Source organism: Channa argus, chromosome 9 (assembly GCF_033026475.1).
Source record: "Channa argus isolate prfri chromosome 9, Channa argus male v1.0, whole genome shotgun sequence".
Lineage (NCBI taxonomy): Eukaryota > Metazoa > Chordata > Actinopteri > Anabantiformes > Channidae > Channa > Channa argus.
Window position 1 is genome coordinate 24,584,518 of NC_090205.1, and position 16,527 is coordinate 24,601,044.

The window sequence follows — 16,527 nt, forward strand, 5'->3', positions numbered from 1 at the left end:
GTGTGTGTATGCCTTTCACGGAGGCCTAGTGGCCCTCAATGGGTGGAGCATAGGGTGGGGATGCAGAAGGCCCCGTCCAGCCATCAAACGCTACCTTGTTGCCGGTCCCCTCCCACTGCAAGCACATGCTCCTTGAGTTTAGTTCTACCTTTTGAGATGATCTCCCACAACTTATAGTAGTAGTAGAATCTGAAACGATGGGGTTGCTGCCTTCTGTCTTGTTAAGTTCCTTAGTCGAAAGGCTTATTAGCGATCCGGTACTGGACACCACCTCTTTGGTTCAGGTTCTGTTTCTGTTCCCACTCCCCTCAGCCTAGTCTAGAGGCCAGATCTGATAAGGTAAATTTCAGCCCCCTTCAGGAGGTAGAACTAAATCAAGTTCCAGGTACTTGCAGGGGAAGGGGTAGATGCTTGTGGGGCTGTCACCTCTAACTGGTTAAAGGTAAGTGCTCTTCCCTCTCAAGCACTGGTGTGAAAACAACACCCACGATAGTAAAGACCAACCAACACAAGCAAAGAGGACACCTTCAGTGGAGTAACAAATGAGACTTACCACCTTTACCTTACACATTCAGGGTAGGAGGAGCTCTAGGAAGCTCCAGGTTAGGGTTCGATTTAGTTCCCTCCGTGGAAAAATCCCCTATTTTAGTGCATCTGCACAAATCAGGATTTGACACCAGAGGACCTGGATTATAGCTACATTTATAGACCATACCGTTCCACTGGCCCCACTGGTATAAATCATGTAGTACAAAACAGTTCACAGACGCCTCCTAAACTGTGCTGGGCTCAAAGTTACATTTATTAAGGACTTTGGTGGTTGTGAACATTTATTCCAAATGTACTCTGTTTCCTGCTATATAGTGTCGCCCCTCTGTATATATGTACTGGATTGAAATAACTTGGGTTTCAGAGTTTGCATATTTGTGCTTTTGTCCTTTACAGGGGAGATGGCAGTATCTCTTAGTAAAACATTGTCTAATGACACAATGATGACAAAAACCACTACCATAGCATTTTTTTAAACTCAGTTTCTGCTGACGAGCCAAATCCCTTTCGAAACCTGTGTTAATCCTCGTGCCACGGTTTCTCTGTGAAGAAAGAGGCTTGTGGCTTCCTGGTGATCACGGCTCTGAAATCAAAGTTCTTACACTGTATGTTGTGTATAGAGAATATCCTAAAGTGCGGCAAACCCATCACTGGTGCACATAATTTCCCGGATCCATTTGCCAGGACTCTGTCTGCTGAATGGATGACTATGGTAGAGGCTGCCTAATGGCACAGAGCTGAAGACGATGCTCTTCTTCGCAGCGCTGCCACAGAATCTCCGGGGAGACCATTAAGGGAAAACTTTAGCCTTTTTGGAGTCTTTTTCAAGCCTTTCGTCAGACCAGAAGGAGCCAGTGTGGGTGTGGTTCTGATCAGGTGATGCCAGTGGAGGTTTTCAAATAAGAGCCTTCACCAAGCGAAGCAATCTATTAATAACGTCCTTTGTAAGAGGAGAACACACCTTGGCCCCGGGACAGCATCGATGGACAGGGTAGACTTTCGCTGGCAAAGTTTATGATTCCAGGCAATATCTGACAGGGTTTCTTGCTTTGAATTTTGACACCGGCTAGGGAGAGCCAACGCCTGCTGGGCGAGAGGACACGAATAAGGCCTGAGAAAGATGATATCCAACTGAAGACCTTCTGCTTCAATAAGGTTCCACTTTTGATACACAGAATCACATAAAGATGCGCAGGATTCGAGTTCTTTGGTCGCTTTTTTTGAGGAGGGTTTTCAGGCTCAATTCAAGTTTAATCCAATCCATAAAGAGGTCAAACCCAAATCACTGGCAGCTCATTCATATTGCTGCTCACGGCAGGCAGATGCTTGAATGATTCACCCTGAATAAATGTCTTTGAGAACCTGCAGTATCACTGTCAAGACTGTTTCGGCTCAGTCTGTCCTTTCCCACATCATGGCACATCACATTCTATGTAGGGAATGTCACTGTAGCGGCGGTCTACCTCCACCCACTGCTGAACAGCCCGGGCCACAATCTCCTCGGACAGCCTCTGGGCATACTCCAGCAGCACTGGGTTGACTTGAGGGGAGCTCTCCAGACAGCCCATTTCTGAGTTGACCAAGTAGGCCTTCTCGCCCTTCGCCCACCTGGATTTGCCTTCCGCATTCTCTCTGGAGTTTGCATGTTGGGCTCCCGAGTGGCTCCTCTTGGATTTGACGCAGCCCATTCTCTAAAGAATGTCGCATTGAGTTACTGTAGGGTGGGAGGTGTGAATGTCTTTTCGCTCAGGCTTGTAAACTAAAATGGCGTCAGTGGCGTCAGTACATCCCAGAAACAGCTCTGTGCTTCGCCATGACTTTCCTTTTTCCGCTGCACTCGCCTTTGGGGTCCTGTCATCCGAACCTACTCTCATCCATGTCTGAGTGGCGACTGTGTGTGATCTGTGTGACGATCAGGTGTATTACAGGGCAGAGAGTTGCGATTCAGAGGATGCCGGCGACGACCAGCTAGGAGGCCCATCCCTGTGGGTCTGGCAGTGTTGCAACTGTTAGTCCTGCTCCCTTGCAGACTGGAGCTCTACCCTCTCACAACTGCAGAGAGAAAGACAGTGGAAAGAGACAAGGGGAGAGGGAGGATTTCAGCGATTTATTTTCCGTCACAGGCAGCCTAAAAATACCAGATGGCAGGAATGAGGAAAGGATTGCGGACAATTTTCACAGTGGCTGAGGGGGCTATGTGACCCAGGCTGCTGTGGTTGGCTAGAGGTCAGGGCCATGGCATGGCCCACCTCAGTAGGGTCATTTTTAAACAGGCTCTGCTCCTTCGCACGTCAAGCCCATTGCTCAGTCACTTCCCCCCTCCTCTACTTTAAAGTGTTTTATGACTCAATCCCTTGGCCTATTTTGCATAGCATGACACAGGGACTGTCTGTCTCTAGCCTGAGCACACTGCTGCTGTTTTGTTGTAAGGCTGTGTCTCCCATCTGTTCCACAAACCGAGCTTCACAGCCTGAATCACAGTGACAGCTCCTTTTCCAGGACTACAGGCTTTGGCGCACAGGAAACATGTGCTTCATTCAGAAAGCTGGGGTCTACACAAGACACAGGCCATGAATGATTTATGCAGAGTGGGGAGTCTCCCTGTGAGTACAACAACATTTGGTCAGCCACTCGTCAACACATGAAATCTGGACTGTCAGAAAATCACCTTGCAGACCTTAAATGACGTGTCTAAGTGTTAACGAGCACCAAACTGTGAAAGATGGATTATCTGTCACACACACATGGAATTTGGATTAATTTGGGATAATTGTAATGACAGGGTGGGAAGCTTTGGGCAAACCTATTCTAGGCCTTGATGCAAATATTAATACAAACATGAAATTAAAATAAATCTGCAAATAGTATATTTGACACTGTAGAGCTTCACTTTTAACGCAATGTGGCCATAGCCTCTCTTTTCTCTCTTTTTTTCACAAAAAAACCCCCCAAAACAATCAGTGACAGAAGAAATAAGACATGCTCTTGTGAATAAACAATAGTCCGGACATCACCTTGTGTCGCGCTGCTTCTTGTGCCCCCTCCTCAGCTCCTCACACAGCATCGATCCAGCTGAACTTGAACGTTGCAGCGTGTAAAGCTACGAAATTATCCTTCAAGTTGCTGCTGCGCGCTGGTGTGGGGTGAAACGCTCCGCACTAGATTTTAAGAATAATCTGATGCTGGTGGAAGGGGGGGCTGCCAGTCTGGGAGCCAGGGCGGCAGACTGTGTGTCCCTGTTGCCTTCCCGTCAGTCAATGCCGAGTGCAGAGACTCAGCAGCGGGAGAATCCGAGGTCTGCACTGTCTTATGCGCAGCGACAACTCGCAGCAATTGCCGAGCTGCAGCGGGTCTCGGGATGAGCGAGAGTCCGGGAGCTGCGCACTGACGGCGGCTCTGCAGCTACGGTGGCTGAGGCAAGGCTGCCACCTGGCGGTTGCACACTGCTACTGCACGCTGCAAAAAATACTGTACGTCAAAGGTGTTCAGGTGAAAAAGAATTTGCACCAGTTCTTTACATAAATGTAAAGATACTCCTACAAAGAAAAGCGTGAATTAAAATTAAAAGGTGAGACAGTGTACTACATTCTGTAAGTGTTTACTGTATCTTTATCGGTTTATCATTAGACTTCAGATGACCATGCTTCCTGTTGAGTAACTGATTCTTTAAAGTACGTCCAGCTTTCTAAAAAAAGCTGGTAGAAGTACACAAATACAAAACGCAATTAAAAGTGCAAGTAGTTACATAAAAGGTGATTTAATAAGTACATGTTTTAACATTTATTAAAGTTAAAATAATCCATAAGGAAACTATTAACAGTGATGAAATTTGAAATGTCAAAAATATATATATATAAAAAAAGAACATATCATAATGGTTTGGTTTGCAATAAAAGCAGCATTCGGTATAGGTAGAACAAATTGTAACCACTTCATCAAGTGATAGCTGGTTTATCCAGAATAATGCAGAAATACAAAATGGCAAAAACTTGCAAATTGAAGTTATACATTTTTCACCCCTTAAATTCTCCTGGTCTTTTGTAAGGTATGTAAATTATCTATCTAGTAAGTAAACTAACACGTAAATGTCTCTAATTCCGACATCGAAGTTAAAGTAGGTCAAATGATTTCATACAGTTGGGTGCATAAGTATGCATCCCCTCATTTTGAAATGACAAAAAGAGTAAAAGAAGAATTCTTTCATTTTCATCAACATAATATTTCATGTATAATTAGCTAATACAAATGTTCCTTTGACAGAAATCAAAGTTACTTTTTAATCAACTTATTAAGGAGGATGCAAACCTTTGGGCCAATAGTTTTCATTATTTTACTATGACATTTTTATACACTGCTTGACCATTTTTGTTACTTCTAATGATAAAAGAGAATTTGGACTTGCCAAATGTGCATTATTATTATTACGTTAGGTTTAGGCTTCAGGCAAGCTTTTTTTATTTAACATTTGTACTGGCTAACTGTGCATTAAATATTATGTTGAATTAAAAAATGGTTACACTTTTATTGTTTTTCCTATTTCAAGATGAGGGTATGCAAACTTTTGCACTCGACTGTATTACTGTTATACTTTGGCTTTACTGAAAATACCTCACATTTACTGTGGTTCACAGCAAAAGCTTTGCTGGACTTAGTTAGATCTAAACTAATATCACTCTTTCTTTGTCGGGTTCAGTCCTGAAGCCCCCCATAACTTTTTAAATCATTGCAATTATATAAAGATTATTTAAGCATTGTATATAGCTCAATGGGTTCGCGTGGTGAAATACAATACAAACAGAGCATTAGTCAGTGACAAATAATGAGGTCCCATAAGAAAGGACATTCCTTTATGTCAAATAATACTTGTCCAATATGTAAGTTTGTGTAAACTGTGGCAATTAACTGAGCCAATTAAGCTTATAGAATATGTGCAGTAATAAACTACCTCTATCAATGATGCTGCTTTAGATGAGGAATTTATGTTTGCTGTTTGACCTTTGGTGTATAGGCTGTAACAGTGTGACTGATTTGTTAAGCGCTGCCCCCATCGTTGTCAAACTGCCGTGTGCCGCACCTGAGACTGAGCCTGACACTAAATGCATCTGCAGTTTAAAAAAAAAAAAGAAGCCACTTTGTATTTTGCAGTCCTTCTTATGTTTCCTCATCTTCATCAAATCATTAAAAGCCTTCGTTTCGTCACGTGGGTCTCAGTTGCTGGTGTGCCACAGGGTGGCGCTATCATCTCATGTGCCCCAACTAGGTTCGCCCCAAACGAGGTCTTGGAAAAATGCGCTGGTGATTTACTTGATCTCCGCACTTTTTTAAAAAAATTGTTATTAAGAAAACGATGAATTAAAAAGTTTTGATTTAATCATATGGTTCTCAAAAGTTACACCTTCAGATATGATTTGCCTGGCAATCGATAATGTTGGGCTGTCAGGTTGGAACCTAATTTTTCTTCATGGGGGACATTTATTCCTACGCCAAGTGAGAAAGAGCTGCATCCACCTATTGCAATCTGTAAAACTGATTCCTCAAAAACACAAAGTGCAAATAACATGTGGCCTATCATGCTGGAGTTACTGCTGATATTTTGCTCAGAATTAAAAAAAACTGTAACATTTATTGGCATAATTCAAATTGGGCTTCATTAGAAGATTCCTTTGCACACAGTCCAGTCATTTGCGCCCCTGTGCTCATCGCGTAATCGCTGTGAGATAAGTGAATTTATCGGCCCGTGGACACGTTGAGAACATGCTCCAAGTCTGCGCCCCTTTATGGTTTCACTGCGAAAAAAAAGTTTTCATGTCAGTCGGTCAAAATTCATTGTTGCCTGTCCAGCCAATCATGGTTTTTGACGACACAAAAGAGGCTAAAGTTGGAGTATAAAAAGGTGTGCGATAAAGTATGATGACCATCAGTGTTGCGACATTAATCCAAAGTCAGTTCAGCCACGCATCCGGTCCGGCAGACTCCAGGAGATCTTTTCTTTTTCCTGAACCAAACTCCGCTCCTTACAGAAAATGCATCTGTCTCAGATTGTGTTGTACTTTAGTTTGCTCGTTGCTTTGGGTCCAGTCGTTTTGAGTGACCAAGAGACGCACCAGCAGCTCCCGGCCCCCAGCCCAGAAGAGCAGACAGAGCAGTGCGCTACCTGCGAGGTCCGAGAGCATATTAAGACCATGCGGTTAAATGCGATCAAATCTCAGATTCTGAGCAAACTCCGAATGAAAGAAGCTCCTAATATCAGCCGAGAAGTGGTGAAGCAGCTTCTGCCCAAGGCGCCGCCGCTGCAGCAGCTTCTCGACCAGTACGACGTGCTGGGAGATGACAACAAAGCTGCGGTCACGGAGGAGGACGACGAGCACGCCACCACGGAAACAATAATGATGATGGCCACGGAACGTAAGTTTTTATTTCGCCTTGTCTTTGCGTGGTGGAAAGGACGCGCTCTGTTGCCTCCAAAATAGATTTTTACGCACGAGGCAACCCTATAAATAGGCTTCATTCTGACAACATGTAGTTACATTTGTTTGTACCATGGTCTGGTATTGGAAATGTAGAAATACAAACGTTAACGGGACTTAACAATTTACTGGGCTATGAATTAGAGCGTTTTGGAAGCGCGCGTGCTCATTACGCACAGCCAATTTTCATTGTACACACTTTATTAACCCACTTCCATTGTTCAGATGTCCTGCGCTGGATTTGTAATGATACCACTCTTTAAATGTCAATCACACCCTTTCTCTCCCCGTCTCTCTCCAGCTGAGTCCACGGTTCAGGTGGACGGCGAACCGAGGTGCTGCCTTTTCTCCATTACTCCAAAGTTCCAAGCCAGTCGCGTCGTGCGGGCGCAGCTCTGGGTGTATTTGCGCCCGGCGGAAGACGCGACCACTGTGTTCCTGCAAATCTCGCGCCTCACGCCTGTCACAGACGGCAGCAGGCACATACGGATCCGCTCCCTGAAGATCGACGTCAATGCCGGGGTCAGCTCGTGGCAAAGTATAGACGTCAAACAGGTGTTGACTGTGTGGCTGCGGCAGCCGGAGACCAACTGGGGCATCGAGATTAACGCCTTCGATTCGAGGGGAAACGACTTGGCCGTGACCACTGCAGAGCCAGGAGAGGAGGGACTGGTGAGTTGCACCTTGATTTCCCAGTGAACGCAACCTTATCGTCCAATCTGTACTGTAGGTGATAACTGTAAACGACCAAGAGGATGCACAGATATTTATTTCTCGGTTGTATAGGATTTATGTCATAATCCATGTGTTTATTCTATCATTCTGCAAAGAAAACAAAGTATTTACGAGCATCCAGATCCTAAATGAGCAAATGAAAAGTTTTACTGTGCAGCCTTTGCAGAGTCTGCAGGTGGTTAAACAGGATGTAAGAGACTTCTGAAAGCTGTTATTCAACACACCTGCATTTGGACAAGTGCCCAGGCCACAATAACCTCAAATCTTTCTGTTTGATTACATAAAAGTTCACCTGCTTCACATTCCCCAAAGTATTCTGTGTGACTGTGCAAATCAGAGTAATTGCCTGCACACACACACACACACACACACACACACATACACAGCTCCTATCAATGACAAACACATATCACAAGGCTCAAATATTGGCACCGGGCTTGGGGGCAATTAGAATACCTTAGCAGCTGTGGTTAACCAACCATTCGATGATTTAATTTCTGTAAAACTCAAGACTTTCATAATATTATCATGCCATGTTTGAAAACCAGCGTCAAAGGTCGCCGGTACCAAACTCAAGGATGTAAACAGAACGCTGCAATCTGTGTCTTGTTCACAAACCAGCTTTTCCAAACGTTTTACTGCACGCTCTTTCATTTCAGCTGCCATTCATGGAGGTGAAGATCTCCGAGAGCCCCAAGCGAACTACGAGGGACGCGGGCCTGGACTGTGATGAGAACTCTCCAGAGTCGCGCTGCTGCCGCTACCCGCTCACAGTGGACTTTGAACGCTTTGGCTGGGACTGGATTATTGCCCCAAAGCGTTACAAGGCCAACTACTGCTCTGGGGAGTGTGAGAACTTGCACTTGCAGAAGTACCCGCATACCCACCTGGTGAACAAGGCCAACCCCAGAGGGACTGCGGGCCCCTGCTGCACCCCCACCAAGATGTCACCCATCAACATGCTCTACTTTAACCGCAAAGAGCAGATCATTTACGGCAAGATCCCCTCAATGGTGGTGGACCGCTGTGGATGCTCTTGAGATGGTCCAGACACCCTGGCGAGGGGAAGGGGACGTCGGAGGGGCAGCGGCTCAGTCCGGCCTCCCCCTTTACATTTGTTGACACAACCAATCCACCAGTTCTGATGCTTGTTGAGTAGAACCAGAGTAGAGGCCACAAACAGCCTGACCTCCACACAGGGCAGCGCTTTCACAGCAGGCATAGCTCTTACTTTTCTTTCTTCCAGTGAAATTTTAGCCATAGAGGCTTGAAATCAGATGAAGGCAGGAACACACACACACACACACACACACACACACACACACACACACACACACACACATGCTGGACTTTGGAGTGAATGGACACAGAAATGATCAGTTACCCAATCTATTTTTTTTTTTACTTTGTCTTAGGGCTCCGTGCTCTGTGCATTTCTACATACATGCCAAAAGATTATACTTATATGCCATCTACTCCACTCCACAATCGTAGCTGACATGCAAGCTGTTACACTTTTTGGTAAGATGTATTTTTGTGATAATCAATTTCGAGTTATGTTTTCAGAATGAAACCGGGAATCCTCAACACAGCTGGAGACTTTTTAGCGTGACAGATCACACTGGTTTCAACTTGGTTGAGGACACACGGGTTCCTAGGAATCGCTGAAAAGAAAGTTAAATCTGGCAGCACGGCCGCCCCCCACAAAAAATGCACCATCAGTTAATTTGCCAAGCTACACATAAATCATTGTCTTTCCTTCATTGGATGAAACCTTTCATGTTTATTCACCATTGCTAAGACCCAGGGAATAAAATCCTACATGCAGGTGGTTATTTTGTGGTTGATTGCTCCTGAGATCCCATGGACAAGTCTCCGCTCTAGGTCTTTGACAGGTTTTAATGTACAGTGCCACACACACAAACAAGCAACACACCCGGCCAAGGAGCATTCTCGCCCAGTCACCATCCAACAGCACAGCCTGAACTGCCCGATACACTTGAATTATTCTGATTGTAAAATTCACATTACTGGACAGAAGGACTTGAACTGAAGGCACAATGAATGCAGCCTACAAATGAAAATGTGTTTAAGACGGAGGAAATGGATTTTTTTTTTTAGATGTGTGAATGTTGAGATTGTGCTTAAACTCTGTCTTACAAACCACACAGTTTGCACTATGGCACACCAATAAAAAGAATTGGTTGCTACAAAAGTTGTAAAGACTGATTTTGATATGTTTGCTAATTTGTATTGTATACATATGCTGTTGTTTCCAGTAGGAGTTGCCTTTTTAAACCACTGTTAGTAAATGTACAAAACCATAATCTATCAAGATTAAAATACAGCAACTCTGTACACTTGTTCTAACAAATAAACATTCTAGCTTGTTTGTGGACTTCTGTTTCTTTCAGTTTCATCATATATCGTTTAAAGTTCATCTAAGTTCCTTCTGGATTTAGGTCCCACACAATTAAATCAACACTTAAAATATTTCAGAGTTTGCAACCACACAGCAAATACTTATGCAGTTAATCTAAAGTATAAGTCTGTGTGTCTTAACTAGTTTCAGAGCTAGTTTCATGTCTTTCCTGCTGACTCGCCGATGAGGTCGAGACCTGATGTTTCAGTATCACAAAACATCGACCTGAACCTTAACATCACATTTTATCAGCAGAGAATCTTTATGTCTTCAGCACATGGTAATAGGTGAAGCAGGCAGCGGAAACGCTGTGAGCATGAGTGTGGGTGTGGAAAAGCAGTATCTACCTGACACCTGCACAGCCCTGTCGCCATAAACGTGTTTTAATCACAAACGTAAGTCAAATCAGTTTCCCTGACTTTGCTTCTTTCCCCATAGAGGAAGGTTAAAAGTATTGTAGTGTAATGAGAGGATGTGAGCTCTGGCGCGTTCTGACAGCTTGACCTCTTCCACTGACGGCCTCACTGAGGCCTGACTTCCGCCCAATAGAGGGCGAATTGAGCACTGCCCCTCAGAGCCACTTCCTTTCCCGCTGAGAGCTGGAATGCTGCCATGAAGATCGGACTCAGTGGAGAGCACACCCCGGACAGAGTGGATCCACAGAACCTCTTTACGGGGGAAAGGATTTTAGATTCTACACTCTTCTCATCTGGTGATGGAGAAAGTTTAGCTCTATAAATGAATGGTCCTGAGGAAAAATGCCATTAAATATGAGCTTGATAAATGATCGCAGATTTAACGACAGGACCAATTTACAATCTGTAATCTCTATTCCTACAAGCGTGCTCTTTCCATCTGCAGTTTGACATGGCCATGAATTTTTTTTTTATGAGTCTAATAGTCTCTGACAGTTTCCAAATGTTTATCTTCACATTATTACTAATAGCACATGTTTTATATAGCAATTTAAGAATACCCCAATTATCCACAACATTACACCCAGCTGGTGGTATTAATGCTGTGGCAGATCAGTATATAACATCACTGATCTTGGATCTAATGTTATAAGTTAAACTTGCGTTAGAAGCTCCTAATTTTATGGCTTAATGTTACAGTAAATGTGATTCCTCATGTCTACAGAAAGCAAATCTAAAAGGAGAAAAAGAATAAGACATAAGTGGAAGACAATGAAAATAACCAGTGTTTTCTCTAAGACATGGCTGTAAACAGCCTGCACCTGTATGAGCTGTTCCGATTAGCTAATGTTTAATATGCCCAGATGCACCATTTCAGTTACATCTGTCTGCAGTATCTGCTGCTGTCTGCTGCTTTCAGGCTACTTTCTGAACAGGAGCTGGGAAACATTTTGACTGAGCATCACTGCATCTGTCATAAGTCAGACCCTTGGAGAACTGTATACGCCAGCGACATTCCACCCGTGACAGGTGAGGAAGTGAGAGTGAGAGAACGGGAAGGATGTTAGGGGGTCAAGGAATAGTCCAAGGCAGCTGGAGACCACGTTATTGATTCCTGTTGTGTAAATTAATAGAAATTGAATGGACAGAACCTGCATTCTTCTTTAAGTCGCCATTCAAACTGTAAATGGTCATTAATGAGGCATGATATGGCTGCTTTATGGGAATTCTGATGAGTTTTGGACACCTTCATACAAGGTGACCAAAAAGAATTTTTGCCATGTACACATTGTGGTATGTGACTCTAGTTTTGGAATGAGACAAAAAAGAATATGTAGTGGTATTATCCATCCTCAAGAGGATCAAATCTGTCATCACACATGAGGCGAACTAAGAGTAATCAAGAAAAAAAGGAGTTTAATCTCAGTATTGAACGGTGTGTATTGCTTGCAGTCAACTTTTATTAATTAGTTAAGAATTTATTCCTCTTGGGCCTAAGCTGAAAACAAAATATTTGTTTATTCATTATATTATAATAAATTGACAGGATTTTTAATGGAAACTTTAGTCATATTGACCAAGCTAGTACTTTTGTCACATACCGTTTCAAAAAGATGACAAAAGTCAAACAAACTTCTTCTGGAAATCATGGAAATCCTTATTTTAATAATAGTTTGCAAAACATTTTAGTAAAAACCACAAAAGTCCACTTAACAGATGAACTAAAATCAGGCAGGAGATCATAAATGATAATCTATCTTCTGGGCACCAAAAATCTCTATACAACCTAGACAGAGTCCATGTTTCAGTGGCAGACAGACTGACAGACTCAGCCTGTCATCGTTCGAAGCACATGTTGATCTACACATTGTGGTGAGTAAGCAGAATATGAGACACAGGAACCAGGTTTATTTTAGGAAAGTCTAATAGGCCTCTAGAGCAGGACGATGTCCACAGGTCAAGACACCTGACAGATGTCTCTGGAGTCATTTCAAGAAATGCGAGATGTATAAGGGGAGAGAAGTTGAACATTGACCCAAATGATGTGGTCAAGGAAGAAGGACCATAAAAGACCCACAGGCCAAAGATGTTGAAATGTAATGTACACCAAGTGTTTGTTATGACAACCATTTCTCTGTGCTAATAAATAGTGGCCTAGTTGATGTAAAGTATCTATGTGGCTTGCGTATTACATCCAGTGTTAACCTATCCGGCATGTAGCAGCTTGTGTAGCAGCTGTAGCAGCGAGATTGACGGCATTGTCATGTAAGAGTCTCATTCTACCCTTTTTGGTTCTACAGCAAGGCCTTAAGATCTTCCCCACATCTGGACAAACAAGGGGGATGCCCTGTTCAGGAGAATGGGTTGGGAGAGAAAGGGGTCTTGCCAGGTGCATCCAAAAACATCTGGAGCCTTTACCAGATGTGCAAGCCATAGCATCTGGAGATGTGTTTCTGCTGATAGATAGTGGTCTTCCTTGACAACAACATTGTTCAAGAGTGATGACAGACCAAGCTGTCAAGCTGCAGAGACACTGAAGTGAACTGAACAAGATATCAAAATCCTCAAATAAACCTGTTTACAGTGCTTTCGACTCCCACACTTTCAAGACAATAGGACGTAAAAATACAGCCTCCATTGGTGAAAATATCCTGGGCAATTTCTACTCCACGCCACATTTAAACAAAGGCGTGATCGATTCACACAACGGAGATTGGTTCAATGAATGAGAACAGGCCTCAGTCAGACCCAAGAAGGAAGATGTCACCTTCTTACAGTACATACATGGAGGGGAGTTGTCCCCTCCAAGAGTACTGCAAAATTAAAGCCGATTTGGGTTTTGTCTCATATTTATCCAGTGATGAAAAAAAAAAGACAAAAGTTCAGAATTTCACTATTTATTTTCTGATATTTACACATTTATGTGTTAAGCTCAAATTTTCAAATTGCTCAAATTTCTGAGCCTGTTCCAGAAGCAGCCATGCAGCCCAAGCTGTGACATTATGACTCCATGTAGTTTTAAAGATGAGCTTGTGTGGTTTGGATCATGAGTGTTTGGATCCATGCTTTATCTTTCCATCACTTTTTTAGAAGTTTATCTGTCTACGTTAGCGTCACAACGTTCATGGCTCATCTCTTTTTTGCAAATTCCAAGCTGACTTTCAGACTTACTGCTGAAGAGATGCCTATATCTTGTTGTATACCCTCTCTGTTTTGCTCATTAAGGTTTTTTCTTTTTTCAAATAATTATCGTAATGCTAACAACCCGGCTTTGTCTCTGTGGATGTTATTTTTGATGTCTCTAACTGCTTTGGGTTTTTTTCCCCCCAGCTCTCACAGAGCTTCTGTCATCAGCTGTTGTTGTTTTCATTGGCCGACCTGTTCTGTGCGCGTTGCTCAGCACACCAGTGGTTTCTTTCTACATCAAGATTGACAGCTGTCTGGTTTTCATGATGATTTATTGTTTTCAACAAGATATACAGTCTTCACAGGTAAAACCCAAGGTTAAATTTTAATATATAAGACCAATCTATTTATGATTTGGACAATTAATCTCAAATGATATGTCTGGGTAACAAGAAACACCTGTCAGCCGCGTGTTTAAATATTTCTGCTCGCTTAAACTCCGGTCCAAAATAAGCACGTTTTTTTATGATGTTTAATAAATCTAGATGTAAATACCAGAAAATAATTGAACACAATGAACTGGCTTTGCTGTTCCAATACTTTTGGAGGGTACTGTAGATACCTAGTTACCAAGCACCGTTCATGAAAAATAGCAACTGTTAACTGCCACAAAGAACACAGCTGTTCTGGTTGTTCCAAGTTGTCTTAAAGAAAAAACAACTCTTAAATCTGCATACTTCGTCCTGTGGTATTAAAATGTTTCCCTCCAAATGCTTCCACAGCTTCTTTGGCAACTGAAATTGCGATGGTGGGATGAATGTGTCACTCGCTCTTTATTAATCGGGTCAAAACAAACCCGTGGCTTATTACGGTATCGGTTTGGTCTTGTTCATTTTCCCCTCTCATAAACTTTTCTCTGCTGTGGCAGAGATTACTGTGCAGTTTTTCAAATAAAACTGTATGCTACACTTTATAGAATAGATTTTACCTCTAGGTAAAATTGCACTTTGGTTCCTGATTAGTTAAGAAACTGGTAGTTAGATCCTTACAGTACATTACTTTATACGTGTAGACTGTTCAGACAATTGTTAAATACAAAATTAATACAACCTTTTGGTCTATACCAGCAATTAATTAAACATTTTAAGTAACCCAAAAAAAGGGTGCGTCAGAAAACATATTTACGGTTTAATATTTAGACACTATAGGAACAATCAGTGCAATCGGCATCTGAAACTGTCTTACAATAAATCCATGTCTTATTCTTCTGTAAAATACATTCATCAGGATAATAGTACATAGTGTCCAATGTCCATCTGACCACTGAGTTAAACACTGTTCTCCTGGGAGGCCATCATATTGAAGGCATGATCTTTAAGATCCACATTGTAATCACTTACACAAGCAGCAGAAGTTGATCACCTCAGACCAGATTGACAGGTTGTTTGTGAAAATCCCTCTTGGTTCTACAGAAAGCAATGAAAAGCAATAAAATCATGAAGTCTGGGACAAGATAAGGGCCAGATGGCCAGCTGCTGAATGCTACCTGTCTTCACTTCTCCGGTGATTTACTCTTTCCATCTGCACTCTGCTTGCTTTTTCACTTAGGGATGAGGAATCACTATTCCTACCCCAAAACTGACAGTCACCTCTGGGAAGCTATTACATGATTAATGACTTTGAAAAGCTACTGGAAGTTTGGAGAGGGGTGTCCACTCCAGATATGTTTACAAAATTCCTCAATGTCAGTTTTTGTTTGCGGGGTGGGGGGGTTGGGTTAGGTGACGAGCAAAAAATGTGGCCTCGAGCCGTCCTAAGGTCTAAGGCAACGAAGCATCGGCTCTCTGGGGACAGAGAGTTGACAGTGATGAAGAATAGATCCTCCTTTAAGGAGACTAAGGGAGGGCAGATTATGGAAACCTGTCTCCTGATGATACGCCTATCCTCTTAACACAGACGGATGTAGAGTAGTGTCAGGTATGTGTCAAGAGAGCTGGATAGCATTTGACATCTCAGAAAGAACATTTATGGTACATTTTTACAGATTACTGCACAATTAATTTTACAAGAACGTTGGTTGAGTGACATTCATGCAGTGAGCGTGGCTTCCAGAATTAGGCCTCATTGTTTGACATTTAAGATGTTTCATTATGTTTATGGCATTTTTGTAAAAACAAAAAAGGAGTGATGTGGCTAAATATTCCTTGAAAGCATAGTATGTTTCGAGCTGTGAGTTTCAGTTTTATCTATGCCTGTGTTGTTGTTCTTCTGCTTCCTGAAAGTGGCTTTTTTCTTTAATTACCTAATTATCGGTCCCTCAGCAGCATTGCCTTAACATCAACCTTTGCTGTGATTACAAATGAAAAAGATGGCCTCGTTGTGGATGCCCTTGACCCATGAAATTGAATGTGGTGTGGCTGCAAATTCTCCAACAGCTGAGAACCTGCGGCTTTTAAACACCCATCACATTAGTGCGAGCCTGAAGTGGCTCTTTAATGGTTGTCACAGTGCACAGTCACAGCAAGACACCACCACCACCAATTACTAACTAAGAAGACAAACTTAGATGCAGATTTTATAGTCACTCCCATATGGAACGTGGCTGGAACATGGTTAGTTTTAAGTCGCTTGGTTGAGTCCTTCTGTGAAGTGTGTTGCTGATGGGGAGTGTTGGGGTTTGGTGATAGATTTGAAGACATATGTTAGCATTAGATTTACTGTTTCTTCATCGCAATTTTACTTCTGAAAAAAAAAAAAGACAATTTAAACCTCTAGTCTTTTCTTTTTGTTAACAATAATTCAAATGAATACC

At 42.6% G+C, this 16,527-nt stretch overlaps 2 protein-coding genes across 2 annotated transcripts; one reads left to right on the plus strand and one right to left on the minus strand.

Annotated features, from left to right (window-relative positions):
* Positions 1 to 776: 776 nt before the first annotated feature.
* LOC137132794 (small membrane A-kinase anchor protein-like) lies at positions 777 to 3,938 on the minus strand. Its single transcript, XM_067515784.1, has 2 exons — positions 3,564 to 3,938; positions 777 to 2,601 (listed from the first exon to the last, which is right to left on the minus strand). The coding sequence occupies exon 2, from the start codon at positions 2,235 to 2,237 to the stop codon at positions 1,962 to 1,964; it is 276 nt and encodes a 91-aa protein (XP_067371885.1). The 5' UTR covers positions 2,238 to 2,601; positions 3,564 to 3,938; the 3' UTR covers positions 777 to 1,961.
* Positions 3,939 to 6,064: 2,126 nt separating this feature from the next.
* mstnb (myostatin b) lies at positions 6,065 to 10,143 on the plus strand. The gene is made up of 3 exons (XM_067515783.1): positions 6,065 to 6,954; positions 7,318 to 7,688; positions 8,411 to 10,143. Exons 1-3 carry the CDS (start codon positions 6,573 to 6,575, stop codon positions 8,789 to 8,791), a joined length of 1,134 nt encoding a protein of 377 aa, XP_067371884.1. The 5' UTR covers positions 6,065 to 6,572; the 3' UTR covers positions 8,792 to 10,143.
* The last annotated feature ends 6,384 nt before the right edge of the window (positions 10,144 to 16,527 follow it).

What these genes read in the sequence shown, in the direction of transcription:
- LOC137132794 (XM_067515784.1), bottom strand. Translation starts at nt 2,237, where the DNA reads ATGGGCTGCGTCAAATCCAAGAGGAGCCACTCGGGAGCCCAACATGCA.
- mstnb (XM_067515783.1), top strand. Translation starts at nt 6,573, where the DNA reads ATGCATCTGTCTCAGATTGTGTTGTACTTTAGTTTGCTCGTTGCTTTG. An exon ending in AATGATGATGGCCACGGAAC is followed by an intron (nt 6,955 to 7,317) that starts GTAAGTTTTTAT and finishes GTCTCTCTCCAG; the next exon opens with CTGAGTCCACGGTTCAGGTG. An exon ending in AGCCAGGAGAGGAGGGACTG is followed by an intron (nt 7,689 to 8,410) that starts GTGAGTTGCACC and finishes CTTTCATTTCAG; the next exon opens with CTGCCATTCATGGAGGTGAA.